This window comes from Zophobas morio, unplaced genomic scaffold, assembly GCF_036711695.1.
Source record: "Zophobas morio isolate AGI-343-1 ecotype UQ-CSIRO unplaced genomic scaffold, CSIRO_AGI_Zmor_V1 ptg000029l, whole genome shotgun sequence".
In the NCBI taxonomy this organism is placed as follows: Eukaryota; Metazoa; Arthropoda; class Insecta; order Coleoptera; family Tenebrionidae; genus Zophobas; species Zophobas morio.
Window position 1 is genome coordinate 7,215,678 of NW_026972134.1, and position 24,618 is coordinate 7,240,295.

The window sequence follows — 24,618 nt, forward strand, 5'->3', positions numbered from 1 at the left end:
GGTGTTCAAAATTTGGAATACATATATCAAGAGACAACTTCTGGTCGTACCTATTTAAAGACTAAATGACGAATTCTGTATACTTCCATGAAGCTGGAAATGTTTTTATAAATAAAATATGGAACGCTCTACTCAAAAATTAATGAAGTACATATGCAGTGGTAAGCAATGAAATGCAATGGTAAATTTTTGTAGAAAAAAGCGCAAAATATAAGCCCCGCCCACCCGCCCTGTCTCAATTGTGATGATTGTTTTTATTCGTCGTGAGGGCGGAGCTTAATTGCAAAACCTTTATTTCTCCAGAAGAAATGACCACATAAGATATATTTTTGAGTATCGTGTTGTTCAGAGATTACTAAGTATATTAAGCAAAAATTAAAGCCAGATCTTATTTTTTGGTTTTCTTTTGTATTTATAATACATACATATAGTTTGCTTTGAACAACACAATTACTCAGGAACATGTTTCACATAGCAATTTCTTGTAGAAAAATAAGGATTTGCAATTAAGCTCCCCCCCGCGGCTTACGACGAGTAAAAAAAATAATCACGACTGAGATAGGTTGGGTGGGCGGGGCCTATATTTTGCCTTTTTTTATTAATATACGTAGTCATCTTTTCACAAGAAGAAACTTAAAACATCTAAAATGTTAAATTTTTGCTGGGAAATATGGATTTTGAAATTACGCTCCGCCCACCCACCCTGTCTCAATTGTGATGATTTTTTTATTCATTGTGGGCCAAGAGGACGGAGCTTAATTGTAAAACCCTTATTTCTCCAGAAGAAATTGACACGGAAGATATATTTTTGAGTATCGTGTTGTTCAAAGAATATTAAGTATATGTATTAAGTAAAAATTAAAGCCAGATTGATATCGAGACGAATGGGTAGCGCTTATGTTTTGGCTTTCTTTTGTACTTAATACAAAAGAAAGATGACTACGTATATTAAGAAAAAAAAAATGGCAAAATATAAGCCCCCCCACCCACCCTGTCTCAATTGTAATAATTTTTTTTATTTGTCGTGAGCCAAGAGGGCGGAGCTTAATTGCGAAACCCTTATTTCTCCGAAGAAATTACCCTGTATGATATATTTTTGAGTATCGTGTTTTTCAAAGAATATCAAGTGTATTAAGTAAAAATTAAAGCCAGATGAGATCGATACGAATGGCCAGAGCTTATGTTTTGGCTTTCTCAAGAACATGTTTCACATAGAAATTTCTTGCAGAAAAATAAGGATTTTGCAATTAAGCTCCGCCCCATAGCCTACGATGAGTAAAAACAATTCTCTTGATGTTATACAATAAATTTCCCCTAAATATTAGGAATTCGAATACCAACTTCTTTAAAAATTATATGAAGCAGTTTCTCCTGTCAAATGCTTTCTACAGTGTCAAAGAGTTTCGCGACCATAGATTCTAGAAAATTTAAGAAAAAAGAAAAATTAAATATTATTGGTAGATAATGTTGAAACTTCAGCACAAGAAATATAAAAAAAAAACATTTAGTAAATGACTTTCGGAAACAAGGTAAACAAGAAGGGTTGGTCTTTTCGAAATTACATTAGCATTTAAAATATATATCATACAGTATTATTATTACTTACTATTGAATAACGTTTGAATTGTTTAACTTAGTATTTTTAATTATCTTATTTCGTTTTTAAGGTGAGATAAATATACAAGGTGATTCTTAAATTCATCAAAATTTGTTAGCCGGTAATAGATGTCATTAAATGCAATGTTTTTTCTAAATACCATTCTTTCAGAAACGTCCTTCTTATGGAATTAAAATTAAAACTATTACAACCGAAAATTTTGTGTGCGCTTCTGTAGACTGATGCATGTTCGTTGTTAGGTTCCACATCGTGTGATTAGAATTAGGTGTACTGATTGTTGCACTGGTATTGTCTTGGATAATAAATTGGTATGTTTAAAGTGACAGCTAGATGTCATTTATCATGAAAATATACAATTTTTAATTTATACAAGTTAAATTGTAAAAAACCTACATGGCAAGATATTCTGTTTTTAATAGTTTCAGTTCTACAAAGAAAACTCGCCTTTTCAATGACTGCTAGCATCATCAAGTAATAGACAAAGTCACTAATGACAATTTGTAAGCAAATGTGAAAGCTAGAAAGTTGATAAACAGTCTTTTTTAGAACACAAAAGATAGAGGCCGTAGAAAACTTTTGGTTTTAATAATCTTCAATTTCGCCTGGAATTCATAAAAAACTGAAATGTGCTAAATATGTAGATCTGCTTCAGAAGTTTTAGAGAAAATTAAGTTCAAAATTAATAAAGTGCAATTCTTGAACCTCATTTTTGGTTAAAATTAAGACAAATAGCGTGACCATGCCATTTTCACATATTTCCAATACCCTTGTAATAAAAACTTTTTGAAAAATGATAAATTTTATTCTGTTGAACTTCAAAGTAATTGTTCAAGGTGAAGACCCCCATTAGGTACCAGAGATGATATTGCGTGTCTGACCATTGCAGGATTGTTACGAATTGTTTTTGTCACTCTTGCTAACAATTCTTCTGCTTAGATGTTAATAGGACCTGCATAAATTAAATAATTATTTCATATGCCTCCATAAAATATAATCATTAATCACACGGATTTAAATCCAGCGACCGCGCAGGCCAACCAACTCGTCCACCACGACCTATCCATCTGTCGGAAAAATGTCTGTTTAACCACCGACGTACGACATTTGCGTAATGTGGAAGTGCTCCATCTTGTAAAAATCAAATATTGAGACGCACTTCTCCAGCAAAACATTTAAAACGTTCCCCAAGAAATTTAAATTGTCTTGGTCGTTAAGATAGTTAGAGAAAACAAGAGGTCCTACCAATTCGCCGTCCATAAGTAGACGACATGACCATAAAATTTAAAGAGTTAAATAATAAAACGAGATTCTTTTAACAGTCAAAAAATAGTCGACTTGAAATCACAAATACCACTACACATCAAGAATTTATTCTCGGGAAAATCTTGCTTACAAACGGAACACAATGTAGGAACGTGTACGTCCGTTTTATCCTAATCTGTCACCTTGTACAAAACACACAGATAATATTTGTTCGTTTACGCCTTTTTTAGGTATTCCCTATTTATAAATGGGTGGTACAACTGTAGGTATAATAGGTACTTATCTAGTAGTGATTACATTTGTATTATGTAACAAATAAGTAATCTGGCCTTGAATCATCGTGTAAATAGATACTGTTCCAAGATCAAGGGAAATAAATCGATGATTCACTGCGATGTGTCGTGGCGATATTCGCACTACTTTAGGAAAATTTCTTGCTACCAAGTGGAATAAAATAAATATATCTTCAATAACGACCGATTTGCTGATGGTACTTCCCTAATTCGAAGTCACAAGAAGAAGTTTACTAAATCTCTAGAAGAGATCAAACATCAATTTGATGAAAAATTAACATAGGTGTAACAAAATCGACAATACATCTGCAAACAACACCAGACTCAATTTGTAATGCAAGAAGTTAATTAAGAATTGTTGTCTGTAATCCAGGTTCGGAAAGAAAGATTGAAAGTTGTTATTGTGTTTATTGATATACATGTGCCATGTGATTTGTCTACAGATACTCATATATGCTGCAGATCCGTAAATTTTGTTATTTCGCTTATATTAATCTAATTTTCTAAAGGTATCTGGTGTGACTTATAATGTCGCCGTTTTTCTGAGTGTCAGTAGATTTTGTTTTGATAATGAAGTTTTTGCCTGGTCTGAACTGGTTCCCGCTTGAGCGGTTTTCCTATGTACCCATACACCAACGATCTCTATGCCATACACAATTGTCGATTGTGGCACGACGAACGAGGGCTTTTAATTTCCCGATCTCCTGATTATGCCTTTAATACATAAATAACTACTAGTTAGTTTAGATATTTTTTAGTACATTGAACTCTATGGGATTCACTTAATTTTCAAGATGTGATAAGAAATATATAAGTCTAATCCGGACGTCTCTGTAAATATTTATATTCACGTCTGCACCATAGGTAAAACTTATGTGTAAACGAATCTATCAGTTAACCAAATGCTTTCTACGTTGTAGTTGACTGATGTGCTGTAATTTTTATTTAATATCTAACCGACAATTATGGAAAACGATGTAAGTAGATTCTGCACAGTTTTGCTTACAGTTGGGTACTTTTGTGTGAAATAATATAGTATCCAAATTACTTTAAAAACATAATTTTGATTTTTTTGTCATTATTAGTGAACGGTTAAATGTGCATTGTAAGTGGCCGAAAGTGGTGTATATCGTGGTAGATATCAATGTGAAAGCAATAAATATTTTTTTCGGCAAGGAGATAATAGTATTTTATACATATTAAGCGAATGTAGGATCACGAACACATTAGCACGAGTGATACTGATTTCACGAGCTTAAGTATAATGAAATCTCGTTCTCGTTTGATATACGCGGTTTTATCTTAGAGTAGCAGCTTTTACAAGATGAATCCAAATTGAAAATTTATTTAACCTAAAAAATCGTATTGTCGTTAGATGTAATAGTAATATCCTAAGTTACACAACATTTAAAGTTTGGTAGTTTCGTAAAAATAAACATTTTATTTTAGTGGCATATCAGTTAAATGTAGCATTTATTATTGTTTCAGACTTTTAATAAAAGAATTGGCACAACCGATCTCGGAAAACACTATGAAAATGTTGTCATCGCAAATTTGACTTTACAACTTGTATTAGATAAAAATGTAGACGATTTCAAATTGTCAGGCAATGACGACAAATTCGGTGACTTTGACGATGTCGTCGTTGAAACTGAATCAAATGGAGAGAAGAAACTATACGCAATTCAACTCAAGCACTTTAGAGATGTAACAAAGAAGTTATCAAAAGACAGCTTTAAGAAAAAAAAAGAATTTAATCTTCAGAAATACTTTACGTCGTTTAAAAATATCAAAAAAGGCGAACGTTCTTGCAATTTTATTTTGTTTACAAACGAAAAATGTTGTTGTAATATGGAAATTGAATTGAAGATCCGCGAAAATGACATCGTTCGTGTTAAAATGACCAAAGCCGAATCGAAAGAACTGTTTACCAATGGACTGTGTTACAAGTTTGAAATAATAAATGTCAACGAACTTCCTGCAGAGTTTAAAGAATATCACACGTTTTTTGACAATTTGTTGTTATACACAAATCAATTAAACGTGGAGGAAACAGAAACTGTTGTTAAATTACAATTCGAACAAACGTTTTCTTGCTCTAATGAAGAGTCGGAAAGGTTTTTGCATTTTATATCTCAGTGGAATCTTCAAGAGGGCACCAAAGTGAAATTAAACAAATCCATGATGCGGAAAGTGATAGCAGTTGCTGCACTGTATGGTTCTACTAAGCCTCTTGCTTTTACACATACTACCGATGAAATGAAGTTGCTACGTAGGGCTATTGAGAATTTTAATATCACAGTCATTCAAGAAGAAAGCTACGACAAAATTAAAATTCTCTGGAGTGACTTGGAATTGAATGATATTGAAGAAAATATCAAAGATCTAGCAAAAAAATTTCCATTTCTTCGTTTGAAAGAAAGTGTTGCTGATACTGATGACAACACTTTATCAAAACTTTTGTGGTTACTGGAAATGACTCCACTGATGGTCAGCGAGAATCAAACGGTTTATAATGTAATGGATATCTGTCGCAAAGAAAAATTTATCTTAGTAAGTTCGGGTACACCCAAGGTGCAACTATCGCCAAGTAGAATTTTTCAAAATCTATCAAATTTGGATCCTAGGTCTGAACTATATCAAAATATTGTAACCACATTCAAGTGTTTACTTCAAGGGAAGGAAATTGTTACTTTAGATTTTCTAATTAAAAAAAACGACGAAATTCGAACGATTATAACCCCTGAGGAACTGGTGAAAATGTTGGACCGTCCGTATCAGCTTGGCGAGAAAAAAGAATTTATATCGGAAACGTACATTAACAGACATCTGTCGGTAAATTATATTGACATCAATTATTTAAAAAACGTTGATAATGACACTTTGATTGTTCTTGATTGTATGAACCAAATGGAAAAAATTTTGAAGAAACTGGGCAATTTTAATTTGATGGATATCAAATTGTTTTTTCGAGATGACGATAATAATTCTAGAAATTGTGGGCAATTTTTGCCGAATCATCGAACGCTATATCACACAAGTCCATACTTAAAAAATTATGTTTCTGGCTCTGATATATACATCAGTGACAAATGTTCTTTTGATGATTTTCAAAAAATTTGTAATCTTAATCCAAAAATAAAAAAATATCATCATCTGAAGATTATAGATGAAAAGACTTTAGAATGGGTACGAAGCAAAGGTGATATAAGCGATCTATCGAGGTACCGAAGAGAAGAACGATTTGTTGAAGAAACAACTTTTTATACTAGTGACCTGGACAACAATGTGAATGTGGTGAATGGAGACCCCGGAACGGGAAAATCTGAATTATTGAAAAATATCAAAAATAGTTGTGGTGTGGAATTTTGGTGTATTTTTTTAAAGTCTGTGGACACCACTCTCTTGTGTACGCGTCTAGAGAAAATCCAAGCAGATCAAAGAGAATCTGAATTGATAGAGTTTATTCGAGACACAATGTACGTAGGATATCCAAATTTTGATAAAGAGCTAATAACGTTGTTGATCAAGAATCGTCACGTTGTCTATTTCTGGGATGCTCTTGATGAGGTAACTACAAAATGTATAGAAATTGTGATTGATCTCATAAAGGAATTGTCCCAGAAAAGTGCCTTCCAGTGGATAACCAGTCGTTGCCATTTAAAGAAACAACTTGAGAAGAAGTTTGGTGTGTTATCAAGAAGCGTCAGCCAATTTAGCGAGAAAGAACAAAGTCGTTATATTCATCAAAGACTGAAAGACTTGTATTCCGACGAACATATTGACAAAGTAATCCAACAGATTAGAACTACAGTCACATCAATAAAACATAACAATATTTTAGCAACTCCTTTGCAGATTTATATGTTCACTGAACTCTTCCATCACGACCCTGTCAAATACAGAATCTTACTCGAAAAGCTGTTTTCTTTAACGGATCTTTACCAACACATGATAGACGAAAAGTTCAACAGATATTACAAAGAAAAGGCTGATGTTCAATGCCCCAATAACGCCTTAAGGCAAGTCTTAGACGGTTACAAGAGATCGATGTTTGAAAAATACGAAAAGCGGGGTTAAAATCACTCGTCAAGAAAGAAGTCTTCAAGCAACTGAATATCAACTGTGACGATTTTCTGAACGAGATTCAAGATGGTGCTGACAGTATAGGACTGATAATTGAAGTCACTGATAAATTTCCGCAGTTTTTGCACAATTCCTATGCCGAGTTCTTTGTGGCTAAGTATTTTATAGAACACCATAAAGAGATAAATGATTTTGAAAAGATCATTTTTGATAGTAGATACACGAATGTGCGGTTTTTCTACGATCTGCTTACTGCGAAAGATTCTAGTGCTCACAAGGCGGTGTTGTATAGAAATACAGATTTACTTAAGAAACAGCACATGGACGATATGTTTACTTGTGAAGACACTCGAGGAAGAAATGTTTTACAGGTTGCATGTTCATGGGGCCAGAGGCTTCCTGTTCTACAAGTGGAGAAAAGAGACGACATCTATATTATTGATAACGAAAAAGATGATTCATTGTGTGGAGAACCAACCGAGTATATTGAAATGCTGCAGTATCTTTTAGAGAATTGTCACACAACCGGTGATCAAGAATTGAAAAATGCTGCATTTGATTCGGCCAAAAAATCTGAGTCTTTGTTGGCAAAGTTAATACTTCTTGGACATAGCTCCTCCAAACTCAGAAATGATGACGACGGCATTAGCATCTTGTACTATTCTGCTAAGTTTGGTTACACTCAAGCAATTGACTTGTTTGACAATGTGCCTTATGTCAAAACAAAGAAACACGGTTTCTCTCTTCTTCATCTATCCGTGAATTATGGTCAAGGAAAATATGTGAAGAAACTGCTTTCCATAGAGGCATACCGACAAAATATAGACGACAAAGACGAAAATGGAGAAACTCCACTTTATAAAGCATGCCAATACGGATATTACAACCTGGTGGTTTATCTTGTCGATTACGGTGCCAACGTCAATGCCACAACCTCAAATGGTTCCTCACCTCTTCACACAGCGTGTCTTCACCTTCACACCAACATCGTCCGATTGTTGCTATCTTCAAAAGCCAACATCAACGCGGTAAAAAATTTTAACATAACTCCACTCCATGTTGCTTGTTGGAATGGTCATTACGACGTTGTGGATCTACTTCTTCAAAACGGTGCCAATATCAACTCTGTGGCAAACGATGGTTGTACACCCCTGTACGTCGCTTCAAGAAACAGACACGACACTGTAGTCAAACTTCTACTTCAGAAAAATGTTGACATCAATTTAGCCCAAGAAAATGGCGTAACTCCTTTATTTATAGCTTGTCAAGAAGGGCACAAGAAAAATGTCGATCTTCTTTTAAAGGCAGACGCTAATGTCAATCTTGTTACGAAGAGTGGTGAGTCACCACTGTATGTGGCTTGTCAGAATGGTCATGAAGCAGTGGTTAAGTTGTTGATTATGTTCGGAGCTGAGCTGAATGCTGTTGCTGATAATGGGTTTATGTCGATTCACATTGCCTCTCAACAAGGGTTTTCAAAAGTTGTGCAATTGTTGCTAGAACAAGGAGTCGATGCCGACGTTCATAGTGCTGATGGTATGACAGCTTTAAGTATCGCTAGACATCTAGGAAATGATGATGTTGTTTCGTCGTTGAAGAAGTTCAGATTGTGGAATAAAGCATTTAAAATTGTTCATTACAGACTTAATTTTGTTAAGAAACTCAAAATATAGATATGCGTTCCTATCACTGTAATTGCATATGTAAAAAATTGGTCTAAAGAGTTTAGACAGTACTTCCCTCGCTGTCGGAAACTTGACGACTGCATGCCTATTGTGTTTTTTTTCTCATTACATTTTTGTAGTGGGAATTTAAAAAAAAAATGCGATGACGTCATCAACATTTTTGCAAGGACACGTATATCAGTTGGGATAGATGTGTAATACTAAGAATAAAATTATTATATTCTCAAATTTTCGGGAAAATGAATTGGGTCGTTTGAATATTGATTTGTAATAATCAATAAAATAACGAAACAATTTACTCACGTATACCTACGTATCAGAGGCAACTGAAAATCGTGTATGTATAAACATTGTTAATTTAAGATGACAGGCGTAACAGCATACGTAAGACCCAAACAGAGAAACTGTAAACAAAACGACCGTCGGTTTTATTGCTTCGACTTCCGCTTATTATATAAAACATTGGGTTTTATTTTAATTCTTGACGGTGAAATTCACAATTGGTTGATTATAAACATGTCTATTTCACATTCGCGGAATCAAGTGAACGCATAAAACAAATGCAGGTCTGTAATGTTAAAGTCGATGTAAATAAGCGTGCTACCCTTATGTTTCAACCGAGTTTTTCCTTTAACAAATTTTGTGTCTACCAAATTGGGTTGGTTGGGGTGTAATACTAATAATAAGTGTTGCCTTTAATTTAATCAATAAAATAAATTGACTTCATTAATTTTTTTGAACCACCTCTTAAGAAAATCTAAAAAATATGAATGGAATGATAAATCACAAGTACAAACTCATCATATTTTTTGCATTTTAGATAGGATTTATTCAGCAAAATTTAAGGGTGACGTCATCAATTTTTTTAGGAGGGATGAACAAATACATTTTGAACAAAAGTTTACCATGCTTATAATAACTTTAAAATATTCCCAAGATTTCAAAGCATTCGGTTTTGTAATTCCTGATTAAATCGATAAAATAAATTCACGCCTTCATTAATTTTTTTGAGTCACCCTGCATATGCAAATCCAAAAATATGAATGGAATGATAAATCACAAGTACAGACTCATCATATTTTGTACATTTTAGATACGATTTATTCGGAAAACTTTTGAGCTGACGTCATCAGTTTTTTGTAGAAGATAACCAAATATATTTTGACTAAACATTTATTATGCTCTTTATGACCTTAAAACATCTGCAAGATTTCAGAGCATTCGGTTTTGTAGTTCCTGATTAAATCAATAAAATATATTTACGCATTCATTAATTTTTTTGAGTCACCCTGTATATGCAAATCCAAAAAATATTAATGGAGTGATAGTTCACAAGTACAGACTCATCATATTTTGTACATTTTAGATATGATTTATTCCACAAACTTTTGAGCTGACGTCATCAAGTTTTTGGAGGGGATAAGCAAATATTTTTTGACTAAAGATTTATGATGCTCTTTATAGCCTTAAAACATCTGCAACATTTCAAAGCATTCTGGTTAGCAGATTAAAAATTAAATTTCAAAATGTTGTTTTATAATTTTGATTTTTTTTCCAAAAATCTGGACGTTTCGGGTGAAAAGTCGATTCAGAGTTGTAAACTACATGTGTAGGACTATGTTATTTTATACAATTGAAAACCCATTTACTATGTACAATTTTGAAGTGACGTCATCGCTTTAGTGGTGGGGATGATTCGACAAATTTGGTTAGCGTTTTACCATCTACATGATATTCTTAATATAAGTACAAAATTTCACAACAATCGGTCGAGTACTTTCGGAGATTATCTGTCTAATAAAAATCCGTGACAACAGACGGACAGACGGACAGACGGACAGACGGACGGACAGACGGACAGACAGACGGAAATGGGAGACCTATTTCTTCGTCTTCTAGGGGTCATGAAAGATCGAGAAAACGTAAAAGTAGAGAGTCGGCCGACGGACTCGATTACAATACTTCCTTTGCTTACGCTCGGGAAGTAAAAATAATTGTAATAAGTAGTTGATGTTTTTTATTATGTACTTATGTATTACAATGCTGTTATTATTTTACCGTATTATGTATTATATAATAAAATAAATTACAGTATTTTTTTTAAATACGAATTATCTCAAATTCATCATCCAAGTGAATGATCTTATGTAGCTATTCTTGACATTTAAGTGAAATTTTATTTTTGACATGGTTTCTAGTATCTAAAAATTATATTACAAAAAAAATACAATTTTCGTCAAACCGAATGCCGTATTATAGACCTCTGGAAGATTTGTTCTTCCAAAAAAATGATCAGTGATATTAATTATAGGATAGGCCTGACTGAAATCCAAGATCACAAATCTGATCAATTGTCAAAAATAACTGATATTAAATAATATGTTTACTATTATTAGTCAAGCAAGATAAGAGGTCCAATAATTGTTTTTTCGAGCACCAGATGTAAGAATGACATTTTATTAAAATTAGCAAAACGAACTATAAATTCTATTAATATGTGTAATATAATGCAGTTGATAGAAAAACTGAGAATTTAATAAACTCTATGAATCTGTTTTGATATTTTATCCTTGTCTATACATATACATTCTTTTCGTTTCGTGTTTTATTACCTACCATCCGGGTCCGTTAACTTGGCACCACCAAGTTAATGAATTTTACTCAAAAGCTAGCACCTCGTTGTTCTAACCTAGCACCAGCTAGCACCACCAATCAAAAAGCTAGCACCACCTAATTATTGAAATAAAAGCCTTTTACTTTCGGGGGGGGCCAAGTTAACGCTAGCCCCCCGACATTATTTAATTCTCATGAAAAGTTGGTCCAAGGTAGTTTAGACCTAGCACCAGCTAGCACCACTAGTCTCATAGCTAGCACCACTCTGCAAGTATTAAAAAAAATTAAAAACCAAAAAAAAAGTAGCCCCCACTTTTTTTTCTTTAATGGTAAAAATCAGTAGGTTAATAGTCTAGAGCTAGCACTCGCTGGATCCATTAAAAAAAAGTGTGTTTTTATTCAATAAAGCCATGTAATAAAGGGTTATTTTCGGGGGGGGCTAAGTTAACGCTAGCCCCGCAATATAATTTAAAGACAATGAAAAGCTAGCACCTAATAGTTTAGAGCTAGCACCAACTAGCACCATTAGTCTTATAGCTAGCACCATTAAACAAACTAAACAAAATAATTGAAAAGCCCTGAAAAAATAACTCGCATCTACTCGTATAATTCCCAATCGTGGCGGGAAATAAACTATCTTTGAAAATTAATACATTACAATCATCCATTACTTATAAAAAGTCATGTTTTCTGCATTGAACAGAACTTAATATCTACATTATCTACATATTTAATTAAATTATATCACTTGCGTTCAAATCGTTCTTCATTTATTTCAACACACTAAAAATTAGGCCATGATAAATGTGATCATTTAATTTTTTTGCACTGTCATACATTTGACTGACATTACGTAAATAACAAATTTGAAATAACAAACGAGACTATAAAATTGAGGTCATTTGTAATTTATAAATCCGAGGTTAATGACGAAAACCTTTGTAAACTCTAAATTCCTAAAAATATTATTAAAATAATTTAAAATCCTAGAAACTTCACAGACAATGTGTCTAGAAGTCAAGTACAAATTATGAAGTTTTACTATCCGTAATAATAATCCGTATTTTGGGGCAAGCGTCTATTCTTTAGTTTCGCGCTTAGTAATACTTCAGGTATACGGACAAAATAGCATTTGTGAACAGTTTGGTGGGCCTTGTAGATCCCTACTACACTTATACAATGAATATTTGTTTGAATAACACGCTTTAGAAGCAGCTTATTTTCAAGTTAATGCAAATTCATTACTTATTACTAACAAACACATTATTCATTTTAATAAGAACTAATTTAGTTTTTTGTATCGATAGTGGTTTATTGGAGTTAACACTTTAACCATAGTTCCTTTATTACAAATTTTATTACAAATTTGTAATAAAGAAGCTCTAACTTTGTTGTTGCGACGGTAATCTTCTTATAAGATCGTAAAATTGGCATCATATTGTCCTGTAGTAGTCTTGTAGTGCAAACTGTCGTCGTCAAAACGGACTCTTCTTAATCAAGGAAACTGTAATTCTTCCATTAGTTCTACTCCGTGCCGATATACACGGTGAGTCACTAAACGGGTGATTAATATAATTAATGAGATAGTGAGGACCGCGCGTTTAGTGATTCGGAATTGGAAAATGGTACAGCCAACGAGCTGTGAATTTAAAAACCGGCTTTTTTTTCTAGTAGTGCTAACTATGGATGGTTCTAATTAACATTAAAGTTCGTATTAGTTTTCAGAAAGGGATTGTGAAGACACGCTTCTTTCAGAGCGTAGTCAGACATCTACTCCCTTCAATGCCGGGTCGGATATCCCTAATTACAGACACTGCATACTGTCGGTACTTTTCTACTATGACTAGGGGACAGTAAATAAAATAAATAATTTCCAGAAAACATATATTGTAGGTAAATATTTAAAAATAAGTTCGACTTAACTGTAACTCCATTTTTTTCTTTTAAGTAAATATAGGGTCATTATTTTTATCTGTTCACGCCTGAATCACAGTATAGATATCTATACTGTGCCTGAATACTTTGATGTAGGCAACATGTAATACACATCAGAAGCATCTTTGATCAATCTGTTAATCTTTTTAAACTAATAATAATAGCACAAAACAACAACACAAAAATCATACTATGTCATAAATGACAACAAAGATGTCGGACAACTAATAATGGAAAATTCAAACAAAATAGAACGTAATTTATTCAATCCTTTGACGAATATAAAGAAAAGAAAATAAATAATATGTTTCTTAATAATAGGGTGGTATGGTTCAAAATGCTCGCCTTTTCTATCTTCACACAGCGCTATCCTGTGTTCAAAATTTCTACGTAGTCTATTTAGAATCTCGGGTGTTAAATTAAGATCTGTACGACACCACACGATCCTTTTGCGCAAATGATCCTCATTTTGAATTGGAAGGGCTGAAGTGGTATGGATGAAATCAGTTTGCCCTCAGGACGTTAAAAGCCGAAATCTGAGTAATCTGCATTTGTCTTCCGATCTGCTTTTGACTCACGTGAGGATTTTCTCTATAATTTCAAACAAGGCAGCTTCATTTTCTGGCATTGTTACTGTAAGATGCCTAACTTTAGTTTTCTTAAATTGATCAACTTCTCTTAAGCTTTTTTCGAGTTTAATAAATGTTTGGTTAGAAGGAATAGTATCGCCTGGCATATAGATGAACGACAGCCTCAAAATTTCCATAACATTTTGCCAAAGTTAAAAGCATATTGGTTTTTTTCGGAATTCAAAAACGTTATTAGCAAAAGTTGAAAATAATTTGACTGCTACAAGAAATTTAAGAGGAAGTTATTTATGAAAAGTAAAATGTGTTGCCTATTCAGACTTATCCAGGTGTGAACAGATAAAATAATCACACTTTAACTTAAATTTGTTTTACGGCAGCTATAAAGTAATACAAATTTACAACTAGTTCCAACTTACTCATCTAATGTAATAGAGGTTACCACTTTAATAATACTTGTGATTTAAAAAAGAGATAGAAAGAAAATAGGAAAATACTGGGTACAGCTTAACAAAAAAAAATGCACTTATAAAAACAACATTCGTGATTCCTTTACAAAACTATAATGTATAAAAAAAGCAACATGCAACATAATAAATGTCAAACATCTTCAAGTTTTCGTTGTGAAGAAATGCATATCCTACAAAAGGTCCAGAAGAGCTGGGTTTCGACTCTCTCGGTATCCAGTAACACCGCATTAATTATAATTTTGATTTTTGTGGAAAATTTGTTTAAGAATATCCGGTAAACGTGACGTCAGTTCATTTGTGTGAGTATGTACACTTAATGGTTAGACTAATAAAGATGGACTTTTTAAATCTAAAATTCTTTATAAATTTCTGGTTTTACATGAACCACATCATTGTTGTACAATATGTTGGTCCACACAATTTGTTAGTTAATATATATTAACTATGAGATATGTTAGAAAATAATTTGCATTTTAACCAATAGACACTATATTTCGTCTATTTCGAAACTAAAGAATAGACGCTTGCCCCAAAATAGGGATTATTACTACGGATAGTAAAAATTAATAGTTTGTACTTGACTTCTAGACACAGTTTTTGATAACTTTCTAGGATTTTAAATTATTTTAAAAATATTTTTAGGAATTTAGCGTTTACAAAGGTTTTCGTCATTAACCTCGGATTTATAAATTACAAATGACTCAAATTTTATAGTCTCGCTTGTTGTTTCAAATTTGTTATTTATGTAATGTCAGTCAAATGTATGACTGTGGAAAAAATTAAATGATCGCATTTATTATGGCCTAATTTTTAGTGTGTTGAAATAAATGAAGAACGATTTGAACGCAAGTGATATAATTTAATTAAATATGTAGATAATGTAGATATTAAGTTCTGTTCAATGCAGAAAACATGACTTTTTATAAGTAATGGATGATTGTAATGTATTAATTTTCAAAGATAGTTTATTTCCCGCCACGATTGGGAATTATACGAGTAGATGCGAGTTATTTTTTCAGGGCTTTTCAATTATTTTGTTTAGTTTGTTTAATGGTGCTAGCTATAAGACTAATGGTGCTAGTTGGTGCTAGCTCTAAACTATTAGGTGCTAGCTTTTCATTGTCTTTAAATTATATTGCGGGGCTAGCGTTAACTTAGCCCCCCCCGAAAATAACCCTTTATTACATGGCTTTATTGAATAAAAACACACTTTTTTTAATGGATCCAGCGAGTGCTAGCTCTAGACTATTAACCTACTGATTTTTACCATTAAAGAAAAAAAAGTGGGGGCTACTTTTTTTTTGGTTTTTAATTTTTTTTTAATACTTGCAGAGTGGTGCTAGCTATGAGACTAGTGGTGCTAGCTGGTGCTAGGTCTAAACTACCTCGGACCAACTTTTCATGAGAATTAAATAATGTCGGGGGGCTAGCGTTAACTTGGCCCCCCCCGAAAGTAAAAGGCTTTTATTTCAATAATTAGGTGGTGCTAGCTTTTTGATTGGTGGTGCTAGCTGGTGCTAGGTTAGAACAACGAGGTGCTAGCTTTTGAGTAAAATTCATTAACTTGGTGGTGCCAAGTTAACGGACCCCTACCATCCTACCAATGTAAATAGTTATTTATTATACAGGTGTGTTAGGTAGCATATAAGTCACAAGAGAAAAGGTTAGTTATAAGTAATATATGGCTTAAGTTACTCCAAGTATTCAGTATAGAAGGGGTAACAATTCAAATATTTTCTTTGGTATAATAAACTCATCGACTTCATGGACTGTTATGGTAACCCAGAGAAAAGTGGTAAAAAGGGAACAGACATTCAAGAAGGTAAATGTACGTGGCTGGCCGTAATGGCAATGGAAAAAGGAACTCACTCCCAGATGGAGATAATGAAGGAATGTTATGGTCGTAAAGATCCTAAAGCAGTAGCAACAGTTTTAAATGTATTTGAAGAACTAAATATTGCAAATCTGTATACACATTGCTTAGAAAACACGTTTACTGACATACGAGAAAAAATTACACAAAACATTAAAAACAAAAACTTACAGTCATTGTATTTTAAAATTCTGAAAGCTCTTGACCAAAGATTCTGTTAACCAATTACAATCGCGTAGGTCTTGGGTTGTGGATGTTTGCAAGTACTTTATTTTTAAGCTTAAAATCGTTGTTTGTTTGCACGCATTTTTTAAAATGTTATTTATATTTGAATATGCTACATATTTTTGTCTGCAAATATAAAATACACAGTACTCTATGGCAAATATTTGTATATTATTGAGTTGCAATTTAACTACATAATTTTATGTCATTACTTTTTTAAGTGAACTTGTGTAAGAAACTGTTACGAAAGAAACCCATACGCCGCCCCGGTACGATGCCTATGGATCTTCTAGAATGTGTGTACTTATTATTCTGGTATATACGGAGATGATGACTCATCAGCGGCCGGCGGAGCGCTAAAGAAAAGCCTGGAAGCGAAAGTCGCGAACGGCAATCCAGAATGATCCCGATCGTCGACGTCTAGAAGGAAGTAGAATCGAGTCCAGCGAATGTTAGGCCAGACAAGTCGCGCTGGGTTTATTTTGTACATAATCGCTGTAATCGTGTACTTCGTGTTATTAAGAAATGGATTGTTGAGTTTTAACCACGTCGATTTTATAAACCGATCAACGTAACAAAACGTTTGAAAAAGCGAAAAAAAGTTGTAAATATATTTTCGCATTTCATTAAGTAATGCCCTACATTTATGCACTTTAGATCGTACACTAATAATTCGCTTTACTGCATAGCAACCTCAAATTCATTAAAACAATGAGACAATATTATATCTGTTTAATTTACTTCCGTTACATATTTTAAAAATGCAATTAATTCAGCTTCATGGGCAATTGTCAAGATATCCACACACTGGAATATTCGTTGAAACGTGCAATTCCATTTTTGCTTTATTTTAAATTTGTTTCACTCTTGTTGTATGCAAAAAATGAGTTCTGCTTGGTTGCTAGGTTATTGAAAAGCGTTACCTACTATTATTTTTTGTCCAGAATTAACTTTTATTGAAAATTATTATTGTAAATAATATCTAGTTACGAAATGCGAAAAAATAGTATACGCGCCTCGATAGAAAAGTCTTTTCACAAATCCTATGGTTTTTAAGTAACTCGCTCGCTTCGCTCACTCGTACTCAAACAACCGTACTTGTATGGTAAAACTTCACTTTTCAACACTTGGCACATACAGGGTGTTAGGGAATGCTTGCAACAAAATTTGAAGGTAGGCTCCTGAAGAAGAGAACAACAAAAAATGCTAGTAACACTTTTTTCAAAGGTTAATAGTTTTTTCTAAAAAGCGTATCGAAAAATCAGTCCCCACATTTTGAGAACTGCTGACGTTGTCTTTTTTTTTCTAAGGTAGTTGTGAAAATTCTGGAACTAAGACGATTATTTCCTTAGAAACGATTAAATCTAATTTGTCAAAAATTGACAAAAATGTCACATTTACATCAATACAATAAACACCTTTGAGTTTTAAAATGTTTGATTCGGACGTTTAACGAAATAGACGCGGTTCCGACAGGCTAATAAGGGTACCAACGTGGTTGTTAACGGAAATTTCAGAAAACACCACAAACGGCCTCTGAAAACCTGCAGTGATACCAGAAAGAGGGGTTTTGCGTTCTTCCCCTGAAAAAAATCCCGAAGGAAAACATTAGAAAGATTAGGAAAATCTATCTTTCAGCAGTGTGGTCAATGAATTGTTGAAATAGTTCGTCAACTCAAGCGCAATAGCGCTCCCAGTTGATCTAATACTACGGCAAAAAGGGACAACTCATGGCACCCAACCTCGTGATAAAACTTTTCATCCTCCTCACTACCCTTCGACTTGATTAGTACAGACCCCTGTTGTTCGATCTTGAAAAAAGCGGCTATGGTTAACTGTTTGATGAACAAATGAGGACGCTCCACCCAAGATTCGGAGGAGTCTGTAGGACCTAAGTTCGTCGGTTCATATTTCCGAGTCCGGTCTGATCACTCGCCTAATGTGGTCCATTAATGTAGCAGCGGAATGGTTGGGAATGTAGGACAACTAACTCCGCTTGTTGATCGTTCGTATACCACTCGTTATGAAAATTGCAACAAAATAATTTGCCGCTTGTAGGTAAAAATCCGAACTTACACAATGTACATGAGGCTCCTGGGCAAGAACAAGATGAGCAAACAATCCCGGCGCAAGCCGTGTACGCAAAAGTGAACCGTACCAAGGAACACTTACTACTGAAATGACAGAAAAACTCATTTTATACGCACTTTCATTTGCCCTTTGTACGATAACTGTCGGGTTTCCTGCCAATTCCCTCATCTTAAACTGTGTTTAGTGTCCCCTTTGCAAAGGAAGTGATTTCATTATTGATAATAAAAAGGTACCCTTAGAGTACCGAAATCATAGAACGCTTAAGGTATTTTCTTTGTTACTTCTTAATGGTTAACCATATACTAAATGTTCTTGTTTTTAAGAATTTTTTTAATATTAGGAAATAAAAAAAGATCCTAGAAATAGTCTAAGCAGTTGAAATATTCTCAAAAATCAGGTAAAAATTGGTGTTAAACACTGCTTAGCACTCCAACGACCAACATTATCTTTTTATTTTTCGATTGTCCAGCAATCATTTTTTCTTAATAAATTTATATTCTACTTTTGCTTTGCGGAAAAAGGTAGAATACATAGTTTATCAACAAATACAAGAAATGTATTGTATAAGTTAAAAACTTTGTTCAAAATCTTCCAACGATTTTAAAATTTAAGCCAATTTGTTAAATACAATTTTCAACACAAAGAAAAATAACCTTTAATTATAATAAACAAACAAAACGAATAAGCGAAAATAAAAAACAAAAAACGCAAAAACAAAACAAGAAAATTAAAGCAGACGTTGGAAGTGAGCACCATTTGCACGAATACAAGCTTCTGCTCTCCTGAGTAATGAGTTACTGACTATTTAATTCTTCAGGATCGTTTCGAATCCGTTCTGCGGCCATCATAACTCTTGCTTCTAAATCTTCTAAATTATTAACTGGAGTTCGATAAACAATTGATTTCATATAACCCCATAAGTAGTAATCACAACTGTTAAGATCGGGAGAACGGGGTGGCCAAGCGATGGGTCCACCTCTTCCAATCCATCTCTCACCATAAACATTCGTCAGGAATTGTCGCACTTGTAAACTAAAATGCGCAGGAGCACCATCGTGCATAAAGTACATCCTTCGTCGAATGTCTAAAGGTACATCTTCCAATAACAATGGCAAATGTGTTTCCAAAAAATGAAAGTCCTAATTGTCTCCGTTCAGTCTTTCCGGTAGAACATATGGTCCTATCATTTGATTACCTATTATTCCGGCCCAAATGTTTAATGAAAAACGTTGTTGAAAGTGCGTCTCGTAAAAAGCGTGAGGATTGGCATCTGCCCAGCGCAGCGGTGAGTATTATGAAAATTAAGTATTACATCCCTAGTAAAACAGCATTCATCTGTCATCAGTATGGAAGAAAGAAATCCGGGAGTTTCATTATTGCTGTTCACTATCCATCGGCAAAAGTTTTGTCTAGGAATGAAATCGTTCGGACTTAAACTCTGGACCCGCTGGAGGTGGTACGGGTACAAAAGAGATTCTCGTAGCGTTCTCCACACAGTCCAGTGACTAACACCTACTTCTCGAGCAATTTCACGCGTACTAGCTGACGGGTCTTCTTCAACACGATTGATAATGTGCTCTTCAATGTTGACCATATCTGGATCTCGACCTCGTTCAATCTCCTGATTTTTAGGTAAAACTGATCCTGTGTCCCGCAACCTTCTATCCACGGCTGAAAAGGTTTCGCGATACGGTTGTCGACGCCCAGGAAAACGTTCAGCATACCGTCTTGCTGCGGCTCTAGCATTGCCCCCACACTCCCCATAAACAAAATGCATGTCTACATATTCTTCTATGCTGTATTCTGGCATTTTTTCTCAATGAGTATTACTGACAATGACAGTTATAAATCTAACAATAATATTTGAAACAATTTGAACAATGTTAGTGTATCTCGGTAACTAAGCAAAGATGCTTTTTTTTAACGATTCCCTTGATAGATAGAAAGCAGATTGCCATTCCTAATTCGTTGCTAAGTAACAATAGAAATTTTAATAATGGAAAGTATTATTGAAAAATTGGCCTCCATGCAGTTCCAAAACGGTGTGATACTTATTTTTAAGGCGATTTAAAAGAAAAACTATACATTTTTGAAAAAAGTTGTACATAGATTTTAGATTCCTTTTTTTGTAATGCCTTTGCTCTGAAAGTTTGTTGCAAGCATTTCCTAACACCCTGTATTATATGTTTTCTCGATATTTTATAGCTTCTAGAAGAAGAAAATACCGGGTGACTGGAAATGATATAAGCGAATTTTTGGGTTGGCAATTCTGAATTGTTGGCAGCAGTGGTAGTATGTTTGTCAGTTCACAGTTACAAAAAGAACCTATAAAGAAATATATCCATTTTTTTTAATTACTGTGCAATGACTCTCCATTAAAAGTATTTTGATATCTGACCGAAAACAAAGAATGTCTACACATAATATTTTTATTTCTTGTTGTGTTATTTTTATCCAATTATAGTTGCATAATAAATACATATGTTTGTTTATTTGTTTAAACTTAAGAATTTTTATCGTGAATATCACGATAATCACGCGGTATTTTTCTTAACGCCGTATTTTAGAGATCTGCAAACCAGCCACTTAGTTGTCAAATTTTTGATAGTTTTACATCATGACGAAAAGTGTGGAATATATGTTGTCACGTAACCATACGAGTCAGATTAGTAAGACAGTCTATATTTCAGGTAACAAGGTGTTGCTGGCGCAATGGCTTATGAACAATTAATCTATAATGTCAAATGTCATTTTGAGCTGAAACCATTTGGGGGAAAAATCTAATTCTAAAGCTGCAACTGCAAAATTTTATTTGAAGCAAAATTTTGTTAAATCTATTTTAAGAGTGAAATTCAATTATAATTAACTATTGATCTGAATATTAGTTTCACTTGACTGATCATAAACTGTATTATGGTTGTTATGATTCTAAATTTAGTCTTTAATAGTATTTTTACTTCCCGAGCGTAAGCTAAGTCTGTCTGTATGTCTGTATGTCTGTATGTCTGTCTGTCTGTCTGTCTGTCCGTCTGTCCATCTACATGATATTCCTAATGTACATACAAAATATGACAACAATCGGTCCAGTAGTTTCGGAGATTACAGACAGACAGACAGACAGGCAGTCAGACAGACGGAGTACAAATCCAACTTAGCACTACCAATGATGGCTTCATTCTAATTAAAAGTTACAAAATTGAATCAAAGGAGTTATTCACCAGTGCACCGTGTTACAAGTTTGAAGTTGATAGTCAGAGCCAATCTTCTGATATTGAAGAATACATAAGATTTTTTGATAATTTTCTGTTGTATACAAATCAACCAAATGTTGAAGAAACTAAAAGTAACGTCAAGTCAATATTTCAAAATGGAGTCTCCAGGAAGGTCGCAAGGCGAAATTAAACAAAATTATGATCCGAAAACTTATTGCTCTTGTTGTTGTTCATATATTGTTTATTCAACCTCTGTTTTTCAAATGTGTTAACGATAAGTTGGTATTACTACGTCAGGCTATCATATCATATAACGTTTGCACGAAAAGAAGCCTATCATAAAATTAAATTCCTTTGGAGCGACTTGAAACATAGATAAGCCATCAACGAGACCACTAACGAGATCCAGAAGATGGAACGAACTTTTCAATTAATTGATTGCAAAGATAAAATAAAAGATTTGGATGACTACGGCACGACAAAGTTGTTATGGCTACTAGGAATGTGTCCGTTAATAGTCAATGAACACCAAACAAGTTATGAAGCTATTAGTTTATGCAACGAGGAAAAATTTATTTTAATCGGTTCAGGTACTAAAGAAGAACATTCACTGAGTAGAACAGTTTTCCAAAACTTGTCAGATCTGGATCTAAATTCTATGATATACAAAGACATCACAAGAACATTTAACTGCTTATTACAGGGTAAGCAAGAAGTCAGTTTAGAATTTTTAATTGAGCCAAATGAAAATATTCGAAGAGTTGCTATCATAAACGATTTAGTGAAAATGTTAGATGGTCCGTATCCACTTGGTCAACAAAAAGAGGTAATTCCAAAACCTTATATTTCAAGGCTTCTATCTGTAAAACACATTGATATCAAATATTTTAAAACCGTTAATAAAGACACTTTGTTGGTAATAGACTGTACGGACAAATTTGACAAAATCAAAAACAAAATAGGAAATTTTAACTTAATTGATATTTCGTTGTTTTTGCGAGACGATGTGAAAAATTCCAAAAGTCCAAAATATGCATCAAGTTATAAACCTTTGTACTACACAAGTCCATGTAACTATAAAAATTTTACTTCTGGTTCGGATGTCTACATAAGTGAAAAGTGTTCACACGAAGACTAACAAAATATGCAGACGAAATTCTGGTATTGAAAGAAGTCATCACTTGAAGATTTCAGAGAACAAGAACTCGTCAAGTTTATCATCGACATAATATACAATACATATATAATTATTATCAATATAAATATGTCAAGTATTTTCTGGCATCACTTTCATATTTGGATGCGGTTATCTCCGGCATATATTTGTGATATTGAAATAGTTTAATTTGCAACCAATATAAGAAAAAACGTAAGAAAACAGTTTGAAAATGTCTTTTGATTGAATAAATCCATTACGGATCTCTGAATTGGCTTAAAGTCTCCTCCAGCTTTTAAATTAACCAATCATATCGGTTCTAAGCAGAAAGTGGTATAAAATGCCTCTTTAGTAGGGTTTCCAGTGTGACGTGTTTGTAGCGCTGGCGCTATCAACGTTTTTGTATATAAATACTTTACAAATAATCTTTTGATTTTAAAAATTTATTCGTTACAAAAAATACTGTACACTCCCTTCGCGTGTGCCATAAACAAGCCCCCATGCCGGAGGTAGGCTTTCCCGAACTTGTTCTAGAAATTACTGTCGAACGGTCATTGTTAATTTTTAAAGCAGTTTTAACATCTAGGAGAATTCGTACAACTGAGGACAACCTAGAAAAACTTGTAATTGGTACTAGCAATTACCGACGTTGTAGCAGAAAATGTGGCCGCGACTGCCAAGAGGACGATTATTACCGTCCGTGATGCCGAAGCCTGGTTATTACTTATGTACTAACAAAAATACCTAATAAATAAGGTGTGAACTATTTGATTCATTATTTTCAGTTAGTTTTGATATTTTTTAAGTGCATTGAACTACAGGGGATTTCCTTCATTTTTAAGATGTGATAAGAAATATATAAGTTCAATCCGGATACCTCTGTAAATATTTTTATAGACGATTGTACCATAGGTAGAACTTATCTGTAAACAAATCTACCAGTTAGGCAAATGTTTTCTACGTTGTAGTTGATTGCTGTACTGTAATCTTTATTTAAAACTAGATAACCCGGTGAACTTCGTTTCAATCTTAACCAACCTTCCTGGCATCCGATCCGATGTAATTTTGCACATTTTGATTAATTGATTGTTTTGATGAAGAAAGTCCCTTGTAATTTTTACTTCCCGAGTATTGTAATCGAGTCCGTCGGTCGACTCTCTGCTTATGTATTCTCGACTTTTCATGACCCCTAGAGTACGAAGAAATAGGTCTCCGGTTGTAACCCTCGTAACAGAGGGGTTTAAAGTAATGTACCAATTTATCGATGAATGAAGTGGGTTTTAACCCGAGCCCAATAAAACTGTGTTTACGGGTTTCAAAAGAATTCTATTACTAACCATTGATTAAATACATATAGATAGACCCATGCTATTGTTTGGAGCGAACAGGCCAACGGCCGGCGAACAAGAGATGGCGCACCAACAGTCGGCCGTCAAACGCCGGCGAAAAGCTTGGACACCAATCGCGCGCGTAGATAACTCAAATCACAGCAACAATACATTTAATAAAGC

General features: G+C 33.8%; 2 protein-coding genes and 1 long non-coding RNA gene across 3 annotated transcripts; 2 read left to right on the top strand and 1 right to left on the bottom strand.

Annotated features, from left to right (window-relative positions):
• Positions 1–2,398: 2,398 nt before the first annotated feature.
• Positions 2,399–2,915, bottom strand: LOC135137285 (uncharacterized). The gene is made up of 2 exons (XR_010281799.1): positions 2,626–2,915; positions 2,399–2,567 (listed from the first exon to the last, which is right to left on the bottom strand). It is a non-coding gene; the product is annotated as an uncharacterized LOC135137285 (long non-coding RNA).
• Positions 2,916–4,092: 1,177 nt separating this feature from the next.
• LOC135137284 (uncharacterized) lies at positions 4,093–7,264 on the top strand. The gene is made up of 2 exons (XM_064066906.1): positions 4,093–4,151; positions 4,663–7,264. The coding sequence occupies exons 1-2, from the start codon at positions 4,140–4,142 to the stop codon at positions 7,252–7,254; spliced, it is 2,604 nt and encodes an 867-aa protein (XP_063922976.1). The 5' UTR covers positions 4,093–4,139; the 3' UTR covers positions 7,255–7,264.
• A 62-nt stretch (positions 7,265–7,326) lies between these two features.
• Positions 7,327–8,933, top strand: LOC135137341 (ankyrin-3-like). The gene is made up of 2 exons (XM_064066964.1): positions 7,327–7,338; positions 7,380–8,933. Exons 1-2 carry the CDS (start codon positions 7,327–7,329, stop codon positions 8,931–8,933), a joined length of 1,566 nt encoding a protein of 521 aa, XP_063923034.1.
• Positions 8,934–24,618: the final 15,685 nt, after the last annotated feature.